We start from the raw sequence: 25,153 nt of genomic DNA, 5'->3' as shown, positions 1-25,153 counted from the left end.
CTGGTCCAGTCTGGCACAGTGTACTGGCTATTGCTGGTACGCTGTACCATACCATACCAGCTTACTTTCACCTCTGTCCACAATTTCAAATATCCAGAAGTACAGATCCTTAATAAACATTTTTATACTTAATTAGATTGTACATATTTAGTCCATTAAAACGTCATTGTGTTTCGTGTATATTTTTCCTCATCCCATATGAATTTCTGTCAAGACATTTTTTTTCACAAGTACAAAATTCAGTAGCTATTATTTACATTCTAGTAAAGAAGGCAGAGACCTATAATTTGCCCTATGGGAGACCTAGAGTTCTACAGAAGCAAAACACCTACTGCCTTCTTCACCATCATCAGTATGTGAGTGGATACAGTCACAACATCTGGATGCCACTGTGGAGTGCATACACTGTCAACAAAACTGTAGGTTATCAAATATACTTACCATTCATAATGGAATGACCCACTGTTCTGAAAATGTAGAGCATTCATTAGGAAAAGGGGGGAGGGATAGCTCAGTGGTTTAGCCCTGCGAAACCCAGCATTGTGAGTTCAATCCTTGAGGGGGCCACTTAGGGATCTGGGGCAAAATCAGTACTTGTTCCTGCTAGTGAAGGCAGGGGGCTGGACTCAATGACCTTTTAGGGTCCCTTCCAGTTCTATGAGATAGGTATATTAATAAGCTGTCACAAATATTTATATTATTATAATTACAGACAGTATATCAGTAACAGCAGCTGGCTTTTCTGTTACCTGTGACTCTGATTCAGAGGAAAATCTAAGATTTAAATTACTGTTCCTTGGAATGCATTTCTGAGGTAACATACTCATCTCCTCAAGAGGAAGGAATTGGTTGCATCAATCCACCCACCTCTCCTACCCAATCAGCATGTAACAGCTGGAATGCTAATTCTGTTGTGGGGTAGAATTCGAAGCTTCCACACCCTTTATAATATTTTGTTGGTTGTGAGTTGAATTTGCACACTGGAACACTATAATTTTATTTGCCTTTCTGAGTTTGCTTAGTTCCTCTGGGTATGACTCTAGACTATGTTTGTAGCTAAAGAAAGTAACGTGCAAGGAATTTTTGTTTAGTATAAAAATATTGTAAATTAGATTAGCTTTTGAATCTTATCCTTAAAGAGTCTAATCTTTACTGCACTGGAATGCAAACAGATTTGAGACTTGTTTGGTATTTTATGATTTATGAAAAAAAGGCCTTGGTGCTTTGGGTTTATGGGATCTTTGTCTTTTGTGGTTTAAGTATTTTTTCTGCTGGTATTACCCCAAAAAAACCCTCCTGGAAGTGGCTGAAAATGGACATGACAGACCACAACAGCTGCGGAATACTATATTTAGTTTGTCATGTAATGAAAATAAATTATGCATCTGGAAACATTAATTACTGGGTTGTTTAAAAGAATCTTATTCTTGTAACATAAACTGGAGAATGGATTGCGTAATTTTATCTATGGAGTAGTTTTCTAAAGTCATTGTAACTGTTTTTTTCTTCACAGGTCACCATGGTTCACCATGTGACCTGAAATAGAGGAAATGAGAGAGGATACAGCTGTAGATCTAGTGATGCAAGTCTTCTTCTGAGTCTAACCTATTGTAACAGATTGTCTGTCTGTGTAGCTTATGAAGAAAGAGATTTCTTAAAGAGGCTACCATGAGAGCATTGCTTAAGGGACCACTTCTTGATACGTACATTCTGCCTAACTATTGACCAATAGCAAATCTCCCATTTTTTTGGGATGGGGAAGCCATTGAGTAGGTTGTTGCTGAACAACTGTGATGGTTTCTGAAGTCTTCCAATTTCTTTGAGCATAGTCAGTTGGGTATGGGACAGACACTGCATTGATTGGATTAGCTGGGACTCTCCTTCTAGCAAAAGGTGAAAGTATCACTGATTATTATAGACTTGTCAACAGCTTTTGATACTGCTGATCATGAAGTTTTGTTGATTTGGTTGTGGAGCCTAGCAAGACTGTTACAGAGCTGAGTGGTTCCTCTCTTATCTTTCTGAGAGAACACAGAGGTTATTTGTGGGTATTTATTTCTCCAACTTGAGAGTTCTCTCCTGCAAGGTACAATGGGAATCAATATTATCACCCTTCCCGCTCAACATGTAGATGAGGTGACTGGGAGAGTTAGTGAAGATATATGGTCTGTGATATATTCAATATGCAGATGACAGCTTGCTCTACATCTCTATTCTTTTGATTTGGCTGGAGCAGTAGAATAAATAATCCACTATCTATATAAATTTGAGGCTTGGATGAGAATTACTGTGTATCTGGAGAGGAGTGAAATAATGTTGGTGGCTTAGGACAAGCTGCCAGAACAGTTGGTGGGATTTATATTGGTTCCTCTGATTGGGAGAGTTTGAATGCCACTTGTAGCCCAGATGCATGACTTAGGTGTGGTATTAGATCTTGGGCTGTTCCTGGATGCTCAGGGAGCAGCCACAGTTATGAGCACACTCTCATCTGTGCTTGGTGAAAAAAATGACACTTTGTCTCCAAGTTGGTCTGTGCCACATTTATTCATGTGTCTGTCAACTTGTGATTAGATTCCTGTAATAAGCTCCACACAGAGCTATGCTTAGAGATCAGTCAGAAACTGAAGCTATTAATAATGTTGATATTAATCAATTGATATTGATAATAGTTATATTGATCAATACTGATAAATGCAAAGTGATGCACATTGGAAACTTAATCCCAACCATGCATATAAAATGATGGGGCCTAAATTAGAGATCTAGGAGTCATTGTGGATAGTTCTCTGAAAACATCCACTCAATGTGGAGTGGCAGTCAAAAAGGCTAACAGAATGTTGGGAATCATTAGGAAAGTGATAGATAATAAGACAGAAAATATCATATTGCCTCTATTTAAATCCATGGTACACTCACATCTTGAATACTGCGTGCAAGATCTGGTTGCCTCATCTAAAAAAAGATATATTGGAATTGGAAAAGGTACAGAAAAGGGCAACAAAATGATTAGGGGTATGGAACGATTTCCATTTGAGGAGAGATTAATAAGACTGGGACTTTTCACCTTGGAAAAGAGATGATTAAGGGGGAATAAGATAGAGGTCTATAAAATCATGGCTGGTGTGGAGAAAGTGAATAAGGAAATGTTATTTACTCCTTCTCATAACACAAGAACTAGGGGTCACCAAATGAAATTAATAGGCAGCAGGTTTAAAACAAACAAAAGGAAGTGTTTCTTCACAGTCAACCTGTGGAACACTTTGCCAGAGGATGTTATGAAGACCAAGACTATAACAGGGTTCAAAAAAGAATTAGATAAGTTCATGGATAATAGGTCCATCAATGGCTATTAGCCAGAATGGGCAGGGATGGGTGTCCCTAGCATCTGTTTGCCAGAAGCTGGGAATGTGTGACAGGGAATGGATCACTTGATGATTGCCTGTTCTGTTCATTCCCTCTGGGGCACCTGGCATTGGCCACCTTCAGAAGACAGGATACTGGGCTAGATGGACCATTGGTCTGACCCAGTATTGCCATTCTGATGTTCTTATAAATGTTTCCATCACCTTTGCACCAGGCACTGCGCTTCTCTAGTAAATTTCCAGATGAAATTGGAAGGTATTGATGTTAACCTACCAAGCCTTAAATAGTTTTGGGCCTGATTTCCTGAGAGATCATTTCTCTCCTCATGATGTACTGTCCCAGTTAGTGGACATGCTTCAGCTGGAGTTCCTTGCAACATGCAGGAGAGCACTGCTGAGGTGGGTGGGGAGGAAAGGTGTTCTCTGTAGATGTTCTTGACTTTGGATCACAGTTTCCCCTTGAGTCTGCCAGAGCCTGGATTTGTTAACTTTCTATATGTGCTGCAAACTCCATATTTCCCCCCAGGTTTTTGGAGAAGGTGCAGGTAGAGGGCTATAATGATTTAGGTTAGAATCCTCATTGTGTCCCTTATCTGGCAATCAAATCTATTAACATGCAGGTTTGCACCCATGTGGATCCTTCTCATAACACAAGAACTAGGATCCCTGTTGACTTCAGCAGGACACCCTCTGGGGCTAGGTGTTCAAATTAATGGATCTCAGTGCAGGATTGTGGCTTATATTTGCTGATGGATAATTTTTTATCCTTTACATTATATTGCTTCAATGTAATGCGCACCTAGAACATAGGATGGACACATACAGAGATTTTTACACTTCTAAACAAAGTGCAAAAAAGAGGCACAAGCATGATTTCCCCGACTGCAGTTCACCTTTAACAGATCAAAAGTGATGTTGCACTGCATTTGTCATCTTCATATCTAATAAAGGTTTATAAAGCTTAGGCTGCTTCCTAGATTATTAAAACAAAAAACACATAAAAAAACCTCAACATGTAGTGTTAAAAGTAAAATAGGCGAAATCTCATTAGCTATGAAAGATAGATATAATTAATTATATCCTCATATCAAATAAAATCCTTTTCTTAACAAAACTGAGAAGAAATGAAATGGAAGTAAGAGCTGCTGCCTAAAAATAAAATACAGTTGTGCAGATAAAGTACAATTCTTGTCTTGTTGTGGGTGCAATCTTTCCAGTTGTAAATACCGAAATTAGAGTTGAAATGTTGTGGGTGAGGTCTTCAGCTGGTGTGAATTAACATCGCTTCATTGAAGTGGAAGGAGTTTACTGATTTATAGCTGCTGAGAATCTAACCCATAAAGTTCCTTGGTGTCAATGCTTATCCCATCTGGATACGGCTAAAATAACATCAGCCAGTATGTGATTCTCACAAGTTAACTGCCCTGCAGTAGGAAGTGAAATTATTTTTAGAGAGCTTTTTGGGCTAAGATACTACCTTAGCCTTGCTACTACAATTTTACACCATGCTAAGGGCTTTCCCTAATTGAATTACCAAAAAACAGAAGGACCAAGGAAAAACACTCTATAGAAAACATAATTTTCCATTACTTGCATTGAGCTGATTCATTATGAAAATAGGAAATGATTAAATGAAAACCATTCTAGGAAGTCACAAACCATACAGGGCATAAGGTTAGCCACAACTGTGGGTGTAACACTATTTCCCCACTTTTTCCTTTTAGCAGGCAGACGCATCTTCGCTTCCTTCCACTGTTCCAGACTGTCTGCGGGCTGATGTTAGAATCCCGGCTACTCAAAGCCAAAACTGCTCCGACTACCAGCTAGACCTGAACATCACCCACGGGTTCCTGTATCCTCCCAGTCAGTAGGATTCTTTTTATAGCTAGTGTTTAGAAAGTCTTAATCAGCTGGATGTGGGTTTGTGTTTAAAGGATATCTACAACACCAAAGCAACCTGCTTGGTAACATGTGCTGTGCAAAAAAAATAGTAATAATAAAAATAAATAAATAGAGGTTTCCAGTGGCTGTGCATTGACCAAAACCAGCAGAATTACTATTATAAAGTCAATACATTTTGCAGCAGCCACCCACAGAGCCACTCTAATCCTACCCAAATATTTTCAGTTCAGAAGATTTAGATTTACTTTAAAAATGGAAGACATGCTGGCTGTGATGAAAACTGACCAGAGTGACATAAAGACCAGAGTGGAGTCAAGAATCTGGCCCATGTGGTGTCACTCCATGTAAATTTTGTTTTTTTTTTATGTTAGTTTGATGTATTGGAAGGGTTAGTTTCGCAACAGTCGAACAGTTGTTGTTAGCCCATAGTCTTTTTTTACCCATCACAAAGGTACCACGCAGTTTGGTACATCTGAACAGTCTTTTTCTGGGGGACCTGCTTCTCAGTGGAAAAAATGTGTATTCTAGAATAGTTCATTGAAATATAAATAGATCAAGTCAATACATCTATTTTTTAAAATATATAGGTTGCTAAAATCTGAATAGGCAATAAACTAAATCCTGGGGAATGGATGTGGCACACTTCGTGCTAATGGTTCCTCCCTGCCATTCCTCAGAGATTACAGTTTTCTCCAAAATTTACAGGAGGGAGACCTTTTATTGGGGTGTAAGGGATATTTTTGTTGTCTATCCCAGGGTAATATTTTCCAGTATTACAGAACAAGCCCCCAATCCTGTTCAAACATCTGTGTTTGTATATATAATTATGTATTATTATGTATGTATATTTATATAGTTCACATATTAATGTGAGATTTTCATTATCTGCAATAATTTGCCTTCTGTCTGCAGGGATACATAAACTGCACATTGAGAAACATCTTCCTATATCAGATGAAAGAGAAAGGAAGAGAACCATCTTCCTGTATCAGATCAGTCATTAATGCATGTTTCATTCTTTTTTTATAGATTTCAATGCAACTGGTCCAGAACAATATGATGCCTTACTTACCAGCAATATTGTCCCCATATATGAAGAATTCAAAAGTAGGTTATCAAAAGGTTCTACTGAACATTTTCCTGCAGTTTATTAAATGATAATTAACTAAAGAAAATTAAGAAAAAATTAAAAGATTTTAAAAATTCTTTTCTTAAATGATCATATTCAGTATATCCAGATCTAGTACAATTGCACTAAAAAGTATTGTTGTTTTTTTAAAATCACCATAGAAGATTTTAAAACACATCCCCTGTATTCATTTCCTTTACTCTTTTCTTTGGACAATCCTACTTAAAACTGCCTCTTGCTAATTAGAATATATTACTGTTTGAATTCCTTACTGCTAGACTTTGGGGAGATTCGTTGCCCCTCACTTTCTTTGCAGGGGCGGCTTGCCGCGGGGGGCACTCTGCCGGTAGCCGGGAGGGCGGCAGGCGGTTCCGGTGGACCTCCCGCAGGCATCCCTGCGGAGGGTCCGCTGGTCCTGCAGCTTCGGTGGAGCATCCGCAGGCACGTCTGCGGGAGGTCCACTGGCAGAGCGCCCCCCGCGGCGTGCCACCGTGCTTGGGGCGGCAAAATGGCTAGAGCCACCCCTGTCTCTTTGAACCACTCAGGTGGTGCTGAGGAAGTAGAGACTGCCTGCAAAGCCGTTGCTGGGGATTCTCCTGGTGTGGGGAAATCTCCAGTAGGTGTACAGATGGAGTAGCTGGCTCCTCTTTTATCTTCTCTTAACCCCATGCAGGAGAAGTGACAGGCTGGAATTAGTAACCAGCTCTGTGACACTGCCCCTGCTTCACCACACAGTATCTCAGTGAACCAGAAAATCTGGATCTTTATTTGGAAAATGCATATCAGGCAGATGTGCTTGTGTACAACTATAATGAGCCCTGTTATTCCCATCCATCTATCCTTGCTTCCAGTTATTAGTAACCATGAGCTATGACTTGTCTACAGATGCATGTTTTCTCTAACAGTCCAGTGCTGGTTTTCTAAGACAAAGGAGAAATATAGAAAATGCTACAGCAAGTAATAGAAAAAAGAAAGAAAATAAAAATGACCGGACTGCTTTTCACAGTTCATTCATATCCCATTCGATCATACCACATAAAACAAAGAAACCCAGAACAGCAAAGTGACCTGAATCCCGAAGGGAAAATAAATAACTAGAGACAGAACACCCTGTCACAAGAAATATAAAACTCACTGGCCAGTTACTACAGACTATAGACTATATCAGTAAGAGGTAAACAGAAAAGAGTGTATTTTTAGCCACACTGTCTATAGCTGTGCACCTATTATCACTAGTTTACATTGTAAAGATAAATGTTTAATTAAATTACATAAGTAAAATAAGTTAAATGGCCCACTGGTATTTGAAATGTGTTCAGTTGACTCAGACTAGTTCCTGTGAACAAATATTCACATCCCCAAAATCACTATCTCAGCTGACACAAGTTGGCACCTTTGTCAGTAATCTCAGCAGAGATGCCAAGAACTGATAGGCATTGAAAATGAACTGTCCTCTCTGTTCAAGAGTTGTTCTTTACAAATTCAAGTTGTGCCATATCGCTAGACTGTGTGGAGAAGCTTGCAATGGCATAGCCTTTACCACATCTCTTTCATAGGTGAACAGAGTACATTGGTTGTGTCAGTACAACAGTTTCCCTCTAAATTTGCTTAAAAAGTGAAATATTTTAAAAATTATAAAATATAGAAGAAGTTGTGGCAGTTTAGCCTGGAAAAATGTGTTATATTTTCATTCTTTGCCTATGGCAAAAAGTGAAAAAACATTCACAAGCTCATTAATGTATTAGAGGTAGAGCATTTTGGAACTGGTATTAATTATGTTCAACTATCATTTTAATGACAGAGATATGGAACTATTTCCATGATGTGCTGCTTCTAAAGTATGCTGCAGAGAGGAATGGACTGAATGTGATCAGTGGACCAGTGTTTGATTACAATTATGATGGCCATTTTGATGCTCTTCATGAAATTACACAGTAAGTAGAAAAAGGTAACTGAGAGAAGGGTCAAACTCTGGCTTATTTCACATATATTTGCTGTTATGTTTTCCATATTCCAACCATATTTCATTCCATTCAAGCCATATTCTTTCAGTCTGAATGACTTCTGTTATAGGTTAAGAGAAACAAGAAAGATCAAAAGTAAAGTATCCATGAGAGGAGCACAGAGTGTATCCTCTTCATATAATGCTTACTCACAAAATGGCAGAATCCTTGGGAACTTAAAATTGCAATACAGAGAAAATAGTCATAACAATTACATACCTACAGACAAACACTACACATTCATATCAGATAAACAGTGTACTAACCACATGCTGTGTACTAACCACCATGGAAACGCAGGGGGAGCCCACTTTTTAGGGGAGGCCTCTGCAACAGTGGACCATAAAAATGGCCATACTGAGTCAAACCAACCATCCGTCAAGCTCAGTATCTCTGACAATGCCCAATGTGAGATGTTTCAGAGAGAATGAACAGAACAGGGAAATTCTGAGTGATTCATCCCTATCATCCAGTCCCAGCTTCCAGCAGTTCGATGTTTAGGACATCTAGAGCATGGGGTTGCATCCCTGACCTTCTTGGCTAATAGCTTGTGGAACTGATGTCATTGGAGATGCTTTCCAAGGCTAGACTTGGAGATGCTCTCCAAGGCTAGCCTCTCCAAGGCTAGACTTAATACCACATCTATCAAGGATGTTTTGGGAATAGTGAAATCAGTTCTGCCGTGATGCAGGGGGGTGGACTAGATGACAGGCTGGGGATTCCTTCTAACTAATATGCTGTAATGCCCAGACAACCACATAACACTGTCTACAATTTTTCACAAACATGTTTCCTTCTGCACATTTAGTCATACTATGTATAAAGTGTCTGTCAATGGGAAGTGAGGGTGTACAGCACATCCAGGAGTCACTCAGCACTTCAAAGGCTTAGGCCCTACGTAGGGATGACTTTCATCTTGGAGTGGGGAAACTTTAATTTGTGAATCCTATATTGATTTAGCTTTCTACAGCAGGTTACCAGGTGTCATTTTCTTCATGGCACTTTAGGTTAGGCACTGTCAACCCTCCCTGCCACACTAATTTTCTCTTTAATTTTTGCAAATTAAACTTAATTATATTTTAAATTGTTAACAGAATGAAATGCAAATATGGGGCTCGATCCTGCAAGGTGCAGTGCATTTTGATCTTGAGCCAGTGAAGCACTTAAGTACATGCTTAACTTTAAGCATGTGAGTAGTCCGTTTGATGTCAGTGGGACAATCACAAGCTTAAAATGCTTTTAGAGCTATTTACCTTGCTAGAGTAGTGCTTTATACAGACATTCAGTCAAACTAGAGATATATTTATATAAAAGGCTGTTTTCAATTTATTTTTAAAAAGGTGAAATTCTGCATTGATGTGTATATATACAAATACAATCCCACTGACTTCAGTGCTTGTACAGTATATTATCTTTTATGCCAGGGGTGGACAAACTACAGCCCAGGGGCTGAATCCAGCCCTTCAGACATTTTAATCCAGCCCTCGAGCACCCGCCAGGGAGCGAGGCCCAGGGCTTGCTCCGCTCTGGTGCTCCATACAGGGAGTGGGGTTGGGGACTTACCCCGCTCCATGCGTGACATGGCTCCGCGTGGCTCCCCTCTGGCTCCTACACGTAGGGGCAGCCAGGGGGCTCTGAATGCTGCCCCAGACCCAAGCGCCACCCCCGCAGCTCCTATTGGCCAGGAACTGCGGCCAATGGGAGCCGCAGGGGTGACGTCTGTGGATGGGGCAGTGCACAGAGCCTCCTGGCCACGCTGCTGCATAGGAGCCAGAGAAGGGACATACTGCTGCTGCTGCTGCTGCTGCTTCTGCTTCCGGGAGCTGCTTGAGGTAAGCGCCGCCAGGAGCCTGCACCCCAACCCCCTCCCGCACCCCAACCCCTCATCCCCAACCCCACCCTAGAGCCCTCACCCCCAGCCGAGCCTTCATCCCCATGCACCACAACCCCCTACCCCAGCCCAGAGCCCCTTCCCACACCCTGAACTCCTCATTTCTGGCCCCACTCCACAGCCAGAACCCCCAGCTGGAGGCCTCACCTCCTCCCACACCTCAAACCCCAATTTCATTAGCATTCCTGGCCCACTATATGATTTCCATACCCAGATGTGGCCTTTGGGCCAAAAAGTTTGCCCACTCCTGTTTTATGCCCTTGATGATCAAACTTACCCCTTAATTAACATTCTTTTATAGACACATAAACAACACACAAATCCCTGTCCCAACTCACTACTTTGTGGTGCTGACCAGCTGTAAGAACCAGTCCAATACACCACTGAACTGTGTGGGCTCCTTGGACGTTTTGTCTTTTATCATTCCTCATCGACCTGACAACAGTGAAAGCTGTGCTGTAAGTATGGTTTCGTGCATGTCTCTGCACCCGGTGTGTGCATGACCTGCGATTCCTACAGAATTGTTTCTGGGGGAAGTCTTTAGATTCTGGTGTATTTAACTCAGTCATTCTTGATTTAAACCAAAAGCAGTCAAGAGTGAAGGCTGGAACTAGTGGCAGCTTGTGAGGGGCTTGTTCGTGTTGTCAGATGAGTGGTAGCAGCTGTAAAGATTATTGGGCGGGTGAGAAGCTGGGGCAGCAGGGTGTGGATCAGGTGATGCAGACTGAAGAGAGTGAGACAGCTAAGTAGAGAAGCAGCTAGTCAGCCATGCAGGAAGAAAGGAAGGATCTTGTGGGCCTGATGGACTCAGAGCAGTTATCATTCAGCGTTTGGCAGTTGGGAGTATGTAGCAGGGCTGGGAAGAGCTGCAGATTAGAGGTGACATAGATCAGCTCTCGCTCTGTGTGCAGGGTGGGATCACTGCAGCTTTTTGAAGAATAAAACTTGTTTTTAGACCATTTTAATGGTGTAACAGCGTTAGCAGGGTTACTCCCTTCAGCATAGCTATGGAAAATATTGCTCCTTATTTGTCTTGGGCTGACATCAGATAGTGTACTTTTACATCAATGCTTCTTCTGAGATTGAAATTAATAACCAATAGCCTTGATGTTTAGTGATACACTTACAGTACATAGTAAATAGGAAATGATAATGGAAAAATAAGTTACCATCCTTTTATGAAAAAAACCTCTAGAGTAATAGTACAAACATCATAGTGTTTTGGACCATTGCTCTTTATATTTTAGTTTTCTTTTATTTGGGGGGGGCAGTACTTAATGTAGACAGTAGATAAGACTTTACTGATTTGTAAGTGCAAGTGGAAATGTGATTCCACTATATTTTGTAGTTAAAGGGCCATTGAAACGTCAAGAAACCATTTATCAGCAGCATTTACTTCTTTGTCACTTGTTTGCTTACAAGTCTCTCCCAAAAGATGGATCTAGTACTGGAGTTATAGTATACATTCGTTTCCCTATTCAGCCAAAATAATCAATTAAGTGGAGTGTAACTAATTGGAAACAGCAATATATGTTCAGTAGAGTAAATTGATATCAGGAAGGAGAGAAAACATCCACTTGATCCAATTCAAACCAGGCACCCAAATGCAAGACTACAGAGATGTCCAGGAAGAGAGTGGAAAGAGCTTTTTCAAGTGAAGGCCCTTACGCCATACAAGGCTATTCTGTTGTTTGGTAACATGTGAAGGAATAACCAGTGGTTTGAACTGTGCTCGTTTTGCTTTGGCAGGATGGGCAACCAGAGTCCCAGTGGGTTGAAGAAAGAGTTCAGGCTCATGCAGCACGTGTTCGAGATGTGGAACTTGTAACTGGGCTTGACTTTTACCAGGACAGAGATCAGCCTGTCTCTGAAATTTTACAGCTAAAGACATTTTTGCCAACATTTGAGACTATCATTAACTGAGCATGTGTCAGTAACTTGAACAAATAAATCCAAAGTAAATCAATGTTTCCTGCAAAGAAAAACCTACTACAGCTCTTCAATTGATCAAGAAAACAAACTTGTAATACAAGAAACATAATTTTTTTTGCTTTTTCTCAAATTTTCAGTCTTTTGTCGTTTATTCAGTATGGGATTGAAAGGGGTAGTTTTAAATTGTTAACTGCCAGGTAATTTTATTTTAAAAATTACTAAAAATATTTAGTCTACAGAAACAAGAACTGGTAGGCCAGCTCCTACTAGTGGTTTTTTTTACTGCCAACTCAGGGATGTGGTTCTTTTACATACCTTACAGGACACCGTGATCAAGACCAAGCAAAATAATCATAGTTATTAACCAGGGCTATGTTTTTTTATTAAAGAAAGGAAAAGAAAACATTAAACAACACAAATGATCAACTGTTTACCTCCATTACAATTTCTTCTGTATGTCTCTCTGGGGAGAGCTTTTAATGGAGATTACACCCTAGAGCGTGAATCATCTCCGGGGGGCACTTTTCTCTTTGGTCTTAACTTACCATTTCGTCAAATTATTATGAATTCATTTTAGTATCTTACTAGATACTTAAAACTGGTCATGTATTGGCAAAAGAATTTAAGGGAAGTGAAGCTTGTCTAGTATTTATGAATAATAATCTAAACTACTTACTTTGCCTAACTATAAACTCTTTTAACTAGGTCCTATGAAACTGAAGGTAGTTAAATTAATTACTTAGAAGAAGTCATTTAAGGAGCTGTCTAAAAACAGGCCAATTATGGATATTAAGAAACTTAAATCCACATACATCCCACTATTTCTCTGTTTAGCCCCTGTCTCCTCTCCAGGAATACCTGGTCTAACCACCTGATGATTAACCGGAGAAGCTGATAGCTTTTTAAGGCTATGTTGACACTGTGCACGTTACAATGGCGCGGCAGTGCCGCTACGGTTGTAAAGTAAGCAGTGTAGCTGCTCTTTGTTGCTGGGAGGGCTCTCTCTCCCAGTGACAAAATAAAACCTGCCCCAAACGAGTGGCAGTAACTTCGTCAACGGGACAGCGTCTCCTGCTGATGAAGCGCTGTCCACAACAGCACTTTTCATCATTAAAACTTTTGTCATTTTTTTTAACACCCCTAAGCGACGAAAGTTTTCATGATGGAAGTGCAGTGTAGACATGGCCTAAGTTACAACAGCATTTCAATATTCCAACAAAATCATTAGAAGAGTTTTAAACCTAATTCCTTGGCATATTTTAGTGAACTTCCTCTCACCAATTGATTTTCAAGCCTTTGCGGGAGGTATTCCTTGAGTAGGTTTCTTCTTAAGTCTTCTTTGTTTTTCTTATCTCTCTGTGGTGGCTGGCTTGTGGAGTGCTGTTTGAGCAAGGTAGGGGTGGGGGTTGTATCCTTCAGTGTTTCTATACCCTTCTCCTTCCTATGTTAATGAATTATGGGGGAGGAGGGAGGCGGGAAATACCTCTTTCGGGTTTGTTTACATTCAGAGTTGGTTGTTGTCATCCTTTCATTGGTTTCATGCCTTCAGTGTTGGCTTAGGGCTTGTCTAAACTGGAAATGTTACAGCTGCAGCCCTGAGGGCTTCTCCTGTAGGTGGAGGTAATTCACCTCCCCAAGAGGCAGTAGCTAGGTTGACAGAAGAATTCTTCCATTGACCTAGACTTGTCTATACCAGGGGTTAGGTTGGTTTAACTACGTCAAATCCAGGGATGTGGATTTTTCACACTCCTGAGTAACATAGCTGGGTCAACCTCACTTTTTAGTGCAGGCCAGGCATTAGGTGACACTTCCAGGTCCTGTATATGCAGTCTGTTTTAATGCATATGCAACCTTTCTTTACTTGCCTTTGTGCTTTTTGTGGCATGAAAGCATCAGATAACTTTCAAAGCTAGCTTTAACTCTTATTTTTTATTCAATTCATTCTCTGAGATATTGTTGCAATTTTACTAAAATTTGACAGGAAATGAAATTTTGTTTTCAAAAAGGCCAAACACTCCTGATCTTTATAAGAATTTTTAAAGACTGTTTTGAGAACTAAAATTAAATAACTTTTAGAAAGTTAAGTATCAGAGGGGTAGCCGTGTTTGTCTGGTTCTGTAGAAGCAGCAAAGAATCCTGTGGCACCTTATAGACTAACAGACGTTTTGCAGCATGAGCTTTCGTGGGTGAATACCCATTTCTTCGGATGCAAGCAGTGGAAATTTCCAGGGGCAGGTGTATATATAAGCAAGCAAGAAGCAAGCTAGAGATAACGAGGTTAGATCAATCAGGGAGGATGAGGCCCTGTTCCAGCAGCTGAGGTGTGAAAACCAAGGGAGGAGAAACTGGTTCTGTAATTGGCAAGCCATTCACAGTCTTTGTTTAGTCCTGAGCTGATGGTATTAAATTTTCAGATGAACTGGAGCTCAGCAGTTTCTCTTTGAAGTCTGGTCCTAAAGTTTTTTGCTGTAGGATGGCCACCTTAAAATCTGCTATTGTGTGGCCAGGGAGGTTGAAGTGTTCTCCTACAGGTTTTTGTATATTGGTTTTAGAAAGTTGTTGATTTTAGCTTAGCTTAAGCTGTTGATGCTAATTTTGGGGATGATGCTTTTCTTGTCTTCCTGAATTAGGTGAGGACTTGTTTGTGCACTGTCAGTAACTAATTAATTCCCCATTAATATAAAGATTCTATACTTAAATGGCTTCTTTCACAGCTTAGTTTAGCTAGGTCATTAGATTCCATGGTGGAACACAAAAACATTTTTACTGTTTACACAGCAAAGACATTAGGGACTTTGCATTTAGCTACATATTTACAAGTATGCATTTCACAGAGTTTTGTCATGATAACATTTAAGAAATAAGCAAAAGTTTTTCTCCAGTATAATAATAGGTTTTCTTGCAAGAGGGTGGGTGTTGGTGGAACCCACTTTGCCTAGATTTGTTGCACTGATCACACACCCTACATTCCTTTCATACTCATGTTTCTTTCTAAAACCTGAATGTTTACATGCTTGATTTACTTGTTCATAGAAGATAGAAATGGAAACCTTCTAAATTTCTTTGATTCGCTTAACATTTTGTAACTACTAGCTAAACATAAATATTGTTATATCTCCAATCATCCTGGCTATGGCATTCGTGTAGCTAATCTTTATATTCAGTAAAAGTGCAAATAACTTTAGATCAACTTAATTTTTTATTTTTATAATAAATGTATTCATTTGCATCAATATTGAGGCCTCTCCCTCACATTAGCTTTGATTTGGTTTGTGCAAACTGGATAAGAACAATTCAAGATAAGTCAAATCCGCATTTCTGAGCCAGCCTTTTAATATACACCAAATTTTATATTCCTGAGTCTCTTAAAAACTGTAAATGATCTGTGTTGTAGGTTTACAATATAAAATGGTTGTGCTATAGAGACCTTGGCATTGCCAATCATATGAAAAAATATTTCTATAATGAAGATCAAGGGAAAACCAGTTTGATAGACTGTTTTTCCACTTGTATATGTCAGTAGAATCTGTAGTTTTCTAACACCATTCTGGGATGCTCTGTTATCTTTACTTTCTTCTTCTATTAATTCAATTGACTTGAATATCTTTTTAATATGTAGAAGCTGCTATTTTGTCAGATGATTAAATGCCTCACTTCAGCACTTTAAGGAAAAAATATCCGCTCCAAAATTCAAATAAATGGTCTTTATTACATACCCAAAGAGATGGTTATACCAGGGTAAGTCTGCACTGTGATTAAAAAAATACCCCAAAAAACAGGGCCTCGGTCAGCTGGCTCAGGCTTGTGGGGCTATACAATTGCAGTATAGATATGTGGGCTCAGGTTGGAGCCCTGGCTCCGAGGCCCACTCCCACTGCTGGATCTCAGAGCCTCGACCTCAGTCTGAACCTAAACATCTACACTGCAGTTTTATAGCCCAGTAACCCGAATCCTGCAAGACTGAGTCAGCTGACCCAGGCCAGCTGCAGCCATGCCGTGGGTCTTGTATCATGGTGTAGATGTACCCTTTGTGATCACTTTATGCTGGAAGAGGTGAGCACCCTTGGAAAAGCCACAGGTATTGTGTGTGGACACTTTGAGTATTCACAGCTCCCTCCAAATGCTTGGCAATACCTAAAATACTTCTGTGCTATTCTCAAAGAATTAAGCATGAGTCGGGAGCACAAAACAGGCAGTAACGTGGAAAAACAGGTAATATCTCTTACATTTATATAGTGGTTTCATCATGAAGGAGCCCAAGGGTCAAAATGCATACTGCATATATGGTGCCTTGGAAATGCAGCCAGCTAGAGTACAGTAGTGGAAATGACCAAGGCTCCCAATCTCTGCTATTACAAATGTTCTGTGTGATAATTACATGGGGGACAGGGAGTGGGGTTGAGATCCCAGCTGCAAGTACAGGTAATTGTAGGTATAAATAATGGCAGGTAGATGACCAGCTGTCTGATTTGTAGGCACAATCCAGCAGTCAGTCATGATTATCAATACTGGAGCCTGTAACTGAGTCTCCAAGTTGCAATGTCTATTTTAAAGCCGACTTTCAAGTACACACAGAACAGATAGGACCTTGTTTTAAGGCCTCTTCTGAGAGGCCCATACTTACACATAAACAAGCTCAGTGGTATTTAATTTCTCCTTTTCCACAAGGATGAAGGTCTGAGTCAAACCTGCTGGGATTTGAATGTGTGGTCAGACCACAAAGCTATCTTCTTTAACATATAATTATATTTCACTCTGCGACATTTAGGCACCCACATCTTCTTCTGTATCCATGCAAGAGAATAAAAACACCATGCCACTCCTGGTGGCAGAACCATCTTTTTGAGCACGCAACTTCATGTTCAACATAGGGTAAATCTCACTCCTAACTTAGTCAATGGACATTCATATTCTATTAAAATGATGTAGGCATGCAAATTACTCATGCCAAATCAAAATTAATTTAAAAAGTGAGAATAAATCTATTTTTAGGTACAATTATGCACAAAGCATGGGCACTTTAAAAATCTGTATCTATATGTTCATAACTGGCCAAACTATGTTTTTCAAAGGTTGCTCAGACTTTGACACATATTTGTAGTATCTGTTATTCCTGAAAATCTCAGACTTTTAAAAAAATAATAATTAACTAACACGTTAATGTCTTTTAAAACACACAGACCTGCACAGCAGATACTTAGTTTTTGAACAGATAATGCTTTTGCGATTTATCTTCAGCATGAGAGTTGCCAGCTGATGGCTGTTTGGTGGTATGTGTGAAAGAAGCTAGTGACCTTAGTCCAGTTCCGGGTTGTAAGGTATCCGTATCACAGCTGGCACCTTTGATGGCAGTTCCAGCAGAGGCCGATTATTTGAACTTCCATCTCATGTCTAGAAATGTCCTCTTCAGAGGCTTCTGCATCACTGAGGGGGCATTCATCTGCTCAGCATATCAGGCCCCAATTTCCAGACTGAAAGAGAGAGAGAGAGAGTCAGTGTGGAAAAACTTTTTCCGCTGTACATATTTCATTTGTCAAGGAATCTAGGTCTAGGAATGGGAATGTGACACCTGTCATAAGTGCTATGATTAGGAAAGGAAAACTTCTGTAACTAACCAGTAGCATGTGAATGTTGAGTATTACAATCAAACATGCAGGTCTGAACTCATACTGCATTTTTTGAGCATTTGAGTTTAAAAATAACTTTTCACATGAGTGTGTGCTAAGAGAGCCTGACTGCTCATATGGTCTCAGAAAGCAAACATGAAAGGGTCCTGAGCACATGCAAGCTGAATCTTCTAGTCCAGGGGCTAGGACACTGGCCTAGGACTTAGACCCAGGTTCCATTTCCTGCTGTGCCATAGACTTCTTGTGTGACCTTGGGAAAGTCACATAGGCACTCCGTGCCTCAGTTCCCTGTCTCTAAAAATGGGGATAACGCTTCCCTACCGTATGCAGGTGATGGGAGGATAAATATATTCAATATTGTGAATCACTTGGAGATTTACTGATGAAAAGCATTGTATGAGAGTTAAGGATTATTCTGAATGAATAGGTGTGGAATTCCATTCCCTCCCCCCTGCCCTCATTATTCATTCTACACTAGTTAACCCCCTACAAAAAGGCTTTTATACAGCACAGTGGAGTCACTAGGGTTGAAGACAATGGGGTTGCACAGAAATAACGGACTGCAAAATTTGACCTATTATGAGTAAAGAGCTAGAGTCTCATCCCTGCTCTGCTCCACTGGCAGTGCAAACCTCCTGCCGATCCCTTGCTGTAGGAGAGTCCTCAGCTAGCATGGAGCCAATTCCAACAGCTCCAACCCACAGCCCCTGGTACACCCAGTGCACAGAAACTGTGTTGACAGTTGTCCTAACTGTATTTTTTTTCCCAAGATTTTTGTTGTCAACCTTTTAGTTCTCTGTGTGGTCCATAGACCTTCTGAAAATGAACATTCCTTGCTGTTTACAGAGACAGTTATGGGGAAGATTTTCCTCACTACTAAATTCAATAAGTGAGTCTAGTCATGTATAACTCAAGACATGTCTGGAGTTTGGACTGATTTGGTGGAAAGTCTGTGGAATGGTTTTTCCTTCTTTCCCTTCCTTCCTTTCTACCCGAAGCCAGTGCCTTCATCCCTGGGATCTGGAAACCGGTACTGTAGTTCAACAACTTGAGTGGGCTGCATAGCTGGACAAATCTTGCAGTTCAGTGAAACTTTTTATTTTAACAGGGCTGCCAAGAGCGGGTTCGGGCCCTGGTGAAAATTTTTTTTCGGGCCCCCCAGCAAAACAGCTAAACAGGGCCGACGAAGCCAGGGAAGCTGGGCCCCAGGCCCCCTTCCAGACCACCAGGCCCTGGTAATTTGTACTGGCTTCTCCCCCATCTTCTCAGCCCTGAATTTTAATGGTAGTTTTATTTACCCCTGTGTCTAGGATCCATAGGTAGATTGTGTGTGAATATATAAACGATGCAGTAATGCCAAAATATTCCAACCTGGATGGTTGAAATTAGCCTTTAAAATCCATTTAGTAGGTTTGAAATTCTTGGCTAAAAGCTGATAAATTATACAGAACTAGCAGTAAGCTTTGTTTATAGATTTGCATTATTTTTTTCCTATATGCAGCAGGGGTGCTGGAACAATTTGTATAGTGGGGGTATTGAGAGCCATTAGATTAAACTTTAAACCCTGTATATGATGGAACCCACTTCAAGCCAGGGGGTGTAGGAGCACCCCGAGTTCTAGCACCCATGATATGCAGCAATGATTACTTTGTAATGAAAAATCCGATACTATACCTTCGGGACCGATTGACATAGGCCCCGATCCAAAGCTCACTGAACTCAATGGAAAGACTCCCCTTGACATCAGTGGGCATTGGATCAAGTCCACAGCACAGTCCTAATGGCCAAATTCTGTCCTCAGTTACACCCTAGTAAGTTAACCCCATTGAGCACAGTAGGATTGGACAGGTGAAAAAACAAGGGAGGAATTGCCCCAGCCATTCCCTAACCCTGGAATATAGTATATATGAGTGAAATTCACCACAGTTCAAGCCTCTGAGAGTTTCAATGGGATTTTTAACTGGTGCACAGGCCTTGTGCTTCCCCTCTGTGCACGGGTGAATTTTACTAGGGCTGTCAAGTGATTAAAAAAATTAATTGCAATTAATCACGCTGTTAAACAATACTAGAATACAATTTATTATATAATTTTTGATGTTTTCAACATTTTCAAATATATTGATTTCAGTTACAACACAGAATACAAACTGTACAGTGCTTTTTTATTACAAGCATTTGCACTGTAAAAAACAAAAGAAATAGCATTTTTCAATTCACCTAATACAAGTACTGTAGTACAATCTCTTTATCATGAAAGTTGAACTTACAAATGTAGAAATATGTGCAAAAAACTGCATTCAAAAATAAAACAATGGAAAACTTTACAGCTTACAAGTCCATTCAGTCATACTTCAGCCAATCGCTCAGACAAATAAGTTTGGTTACAATTTGCAGGAGATAATGCTGCCTGCTTCTTGTTTACAATGTCCCCGAAAGTTCTCATGGCACTGTTGTAGCCGGCATCGCAAAATATTTATGTGTCAGATGCGCTAAAGATTCATATCTCCCTTCATGCTTCAACCACCATTCCAGGGGACATGTGTCCATGCTAATAAGGACTTCTGCTCAATAACAATCCAAAGCAGAGTGGACTAACACATATTTATTTTCATCATCTGAGCCAGATACCACCAGTAGAAGGTTGATTTTCTTTTTTGGTGGTTCAGGTTCTGTAGTTTCCACATCTGAATGTTGCTTTTTTAAGACTTGAAACCATGCTCTACATCTCATCCCTCTTAGATTTTGGACATCACTTCAGATTCTTAAACCTTGGGTTGAGTGCTGTAGCTATTTTTAGAAATCTCACATTGGTACCTTCTTTGCGTTTTGTCAAATCCGCTGTAAAAGTGTTCTTAAAATGAACTTGTGCTGAGTCATCATCTGAGACTGCTATAACATGAAATATATGGCAGAATGCAGGTAAAACAGAACAGGAGACATACAATTCTCCCCTAAGGAGTTCAGTCACAAATTTAATTAACACATTATTTTTTTTAATGAGCATCATCAGCATGGAAGCATGTCCTCTGGAATGGTAGCCAAAGCATGAAGGGCATACAAATATTTAGCATGTCTAGCATGTAAATGCCTTGCAATGCTGGCTAAAAAAGTGTCATCCGAACGCCTGTTCTCACTTTCAGGTGACATAAATAAGAAGCAGGCAGCAGTATCTCCCATCAATGTAAACAAACTTTTTTGTCTTAGCAACTGACTGAACAAAAAGTAGGACTGAGTGGACTTGTAGGCGCTAAAGTTTTACATTGTTTTGTTTTTGAGTGCAGTTATGAAACAAAAAATATTTACATTTGTAAGTTATACTTTCATGATAAAGAGATTGAACTACATTACTTGTATGAGGTAAATTAAAAATACTATTTCTTTTATAATTTTTACAGTGCAAATATTTGTAATCAAAAGTAATAATATAAAGTGAGCACTGTATACTTTGTATTCTGGGTTGTAATAGAAATAAATATATTTGAAAATGTATAAAAACATCCACAAATATTTAATAAATTTCAATTGGTATTCTATTGTTTAATAGTGCAATTAATCATGAATAATTTTTAAAATCACGATTAATTTTTTTCAGTTAATCATGTGAGTTAACTGTGATTAATCAACAGCCCTAAATTTTACCATACAGGAGTAAAGGTAAAATCTTATCTGGTGCTGATAATGTTTTAAGAATATTCTGTGCTACATTATAAGTAAACATCCAGTGCTGATAGCAATATCCTGGAGTTACTGCAATTCCTAAAGGTGTTTTCACAGCTAGCTGTATTTGAAAATGGGACACTGTTTTTGAGGTTTATACAGTGTAGAAAACAATTAACTGTTTCAGACAAAGATTCTACTCTTTTACACCCATAAAACACAGTATTAGCATTTTTATCTGCATGACCTGTAAAAAAAAATCTTATTTATTAAAATGCTATTTAAATGCATACCTTTGATTCTATGTTAGCTACTTAAACCAAAAGAGCTTAGTTGTGTACTTACTGCACAACTCCAGAATGTATTAATAGGGCAAAGGGTATTTATTCTAAGGTTACATGTACCTTATATAGTGAAAATCAGAAAGCACAGAAAAATTTAAAAGTTTTGGAATACTGGAAAGTGGAAGAAAAAGGATACATGATCCCTTAAAGTCTTAAAAAGGTAAAATTATATGTGACACTGTGCCCACTCTGCTCAGGGTATTAAACCTACCACAGGAAAGTGGCAAGACAAAATAATGTCCCAGAAAAGGAGCAGATAAAAGTAAGGAAGTTTATTATCCAGAAAAAAATAAAGAGTGAAGCATGCAAAGATTTATAGCAATAAAATGAAGACCGATTCCCAGTACCATTTAATAACTAGTTACACAAGCAAATAGAATTGCAATTTTAAGGAAAAGATTCTCATTCTCTGCTCTATCCTAGAAATGGGGAAGAGGTTTTCCTTCTTAATGCTGTCAAATTCTTCCTGTTTAACAGTATACATGAGCCATCAACTAAAGATTCATTCTTTGAAAATGGCAATTGCCATATTTCTCAGCCTGCCTCAAGAGATCTCTGTATCAAAAAGAGGCAAAATGGAAGTCAGCTTATTTTTCATTTGTAAAAATGGACACTACTGGGTGCCAGCAATTAGCCTCCCACCCAGGGCTGGCTCCAGGGGTTTTGCCACCCCAAGCAGCCAACCCCCCCCCAAACAAACAAACAAAAAAACCCGTGATCGTGATCTGCGGCAATTCAGCGGGAGGTCCTTCGCTCCGACCAGGAGTGAGGGACCCTCCGCCGAATTGCTGCTGAATAGCTGGACGTGCCGCCCCTCTCCGGAGTGGCTGCCCCAAGCACCTGCTTGCTAAGCTGGTGCCTGGAGCCAGCCCTGCTCCCACCACTGCTCTGTTCTGAGTGTTGGGATTTCCTCTGAGACCTCTTTCCACTGAGCTTCCCAAGAACTCAGTTCAATTCCAAACTATGTCACTGAGGTATCTGTATTTGGCATATAGCAATGCTACGCTGAGTTGATCAGACTCAAATGCAGGGGGTGGCTGCAGGGTACATCACAGATCCAAAGTAACACAGAAACCCTCTCCTTTTATACATATTCACATATCTCATTGCATCGTACATTTTTGGAATGGCTTGGTTACGGTGTAGGACCCAGTCCTTGTACAGCATGCTCTGCTCATGCATTGTTCACTCTCAGCCTACTCTGAACCTCATCTCTACATTCCTATCTTTGCTTGTCCATTGTTATCTTGGTTGTAGTAAAACAGTTCCTTGGGTGTTCTCCTCTTTATTTTAGCTGCTCAGACATTCTGTCTTTTTAGCCCACTGACCTATTTACTTAACTTCATCAGACCAAAGTCCTGTTTGCAGCCTGGTGATTCATTTACCTTCCTAATCCTATCTTCCAAAGAATGCGGCCTCCCCCCACACCCACGTGTTTAATTGCTCATGTCAGGCCAGGCCTACCTACACTTAAATGTGATATTTTCAACAGGGGATAAGGGATTTAGCCACAAACCTACTATTGAAAATAATGGAAGTTGGGAGGCCTGGATCTTCTAGAGTTGTTGAATATTAGGACCACACCTGAAAATGATTACAGGGAGGATTGCTAAGGCACTGTGTACAACTAGATAAATAAAGGAGCTTGCCTTGTCTCTGTCACAGGAAGGGGAGTGACTCTCCAGACCACTTTGCTCCCAGAGATTCAATTTTGTGATCCTAAAAGCAGAACTAGGAAAATCAAGGTGGGTTTGTTAATAAGGGCGACTGTGTTTCCCTGGGACCACTTCCTTATCGTCAGTGACGACCACCGCTTTTTTGTTAAAGCAAAAAACACTTTCTACTTTATATTTAATAGATGATTGCTGCTGTTGCCAGCAGCTCATTGAAGGTCAGTTCCAATATAATTAAACTGTAGATATTTTTAAAAGGCTCATTATATTTTACCAGCTCCCTGTTCAGGTTTTTTTTTCTCTAAAAAGAGCAATACAAAGGTGTGCTTGATCAAATTGCCTCCTACTCCACGCCTGCCATATTTGAGTACATGCCAGTTTGTGCACAATGATTTGGGCTTTTGCATGTGCAAAGTGGGTAACTACACATGCAAATACTGATTTTCCTCCCTAACTGTCAATTTTTATTCAGTGGAGGGTGGTTAAGTGGAAACTGTTCCAATCTCAAATTGTGGGACTGTTTTAATGAAAGATGGCTGAAAATTTGGCCCTGAAACTTCAACACAATGACATATTTGACTTCTCTAATGAAATAGTGAATGTGAGGCTTGTGATGATTAATGTATGTCAGCTTGCATCTGTATCAATCTACAACCACCATTTTGTTTTTGTAAGCACTATTTTGATTGTAAAACTGTTCTGTGCCTTCACTGTCATCTTTTTGCCTCCATCATGCACTGTGATTCCAAGAGATGATCTCAGAGGGTGTACAATGCAGAGCAATCAGGAACTGTTAACTTGGATGGTCTTCCATTCAAATGGAAGCACCTAGGACAATGAGTTGACTTGTGTGTGAGGAAACAGCTCAGCTCAAGTAGGCTTGTAACCAAGCAATGGATCACCTAATGAAGACAATGAGGACATGTCTACACTAGAAACACCTCGGTGGCACAGCTGCAGCTGCAGCAGCTGTGCCACTGCAGTGTAGACACTACAGTGATGGATGGGATGCTTCCATCAATGTAGTAAATCCACCCATCTGAGAGGTGGTAGCTAGGTCAATGGAAGAATTCTTCCATTGTCCTGGGGCCCTCTAAACTGGGGCTTAGGTTGGTTTAACTATATCTCTCATGGATGTGACTTTTTCACACCCCTGAGGTATAGCTAGGTTGACCTAAGTTTTAGGTGTAGACCAGCCCTGAGCAGGGTCACCTGATGGTGGAGAGAAAGGCTGGAATCTTATTAAAAAAAGACCTTCTCATCAGCCATTTTAGAGACAGACCAGACCCAGAAGACAAGGCTGTGCAGGAGAAGAGGGTCCTAGGACCCTGAAAAGGCTGACCAAACCCCAGTAGACTCTGAGCTAGGGTATGCACACCATATAGAGCCTGAATGAATTAATAAGGTCCTCCGTGGCCAGTTATGTTATCTGGCTGCACCTAGAGAACAGGACAGGCGTAATTAGAGATGAAGCCCAACTGGGGAGGAGCCATGTAGTGATTACAAAGGCAGGAAGCTGAGAACAGAAGGGGGCTGCAGGAGAGAGGTTGCAATCACTCTCTGTAGGCATGCAGCAATTCTCCCCAAAAAAGCCATATTTTTGGAGTTTAATATTCCCACCCCATGCACACCC

At 40.2% G+C, this 25,153-nt stretch overlaps 1 protein-coding gene across 3 annotated transcripts in view; it reads left to right on the top strand.

The window, feature by feature from the left end:
- ENPP3 (ectonucleotide pyrophosphatase/phosphodiesterase 3) overlaps positions 1 to 12,349 on the top strand; it is an 89,372-nt gene extending 77,023 nt beyond the window's left edge. For 2 of the 3 annotated variants that reach the window (XM_039531875.1, XM_039531873.1), the window contains exons 20-25: positions 265 to 419; positions 5,087 to 5,225; positions 6,294 to 6,371; positions 8,195 to 8,327; positions 10,589 to 10,745; positions 12,037 to 12,349. In XM_039531875.1, the coding sequence (XP_039387809.1) occupies positions 265 to 419; positions 5,087 to 5,225; positions 6,294 to 6,371; positions 8,195 to 8,327; positions 10,589 to 10,745; positions 12,037 to 12,210 (836 nt within the window). In that variant the 3' untranslated portion in view covers positions 12,211 to 12,349. The remainder of the gene's footprint in view (positions 1 to 264; positions 420 to 5,086; positions 5,226 to 6,293; positions 6,372 to 8,194; positions 8,328 to 10,588; positions 10,746 to 12,036) is intronic. The other variant, XM_039531874.1, reaches the window with a different exon arrangement.
- Positions 12,350 to 25,153: the final 12,804 nt, after the last annotated feature.

The sequence above is a fragment of the Mauremys reevesii genome, linkage group 3, assembly GCF_016161935.1.
Source record: "Mauremys reevesii isolate NIE-2019 linkage group 3, ASM1616193v1, whole genome shotgun sequence".
NCBI lineage: Eukaryota > Metazoa > Chordata > Testudines > Geoemydidae > Mauremys > Mauremys reevesii.
Note: the sequence above shows the minus strand (reverse complement) of the source record. Positions and strands in the feature narration are given on the sequence as shown.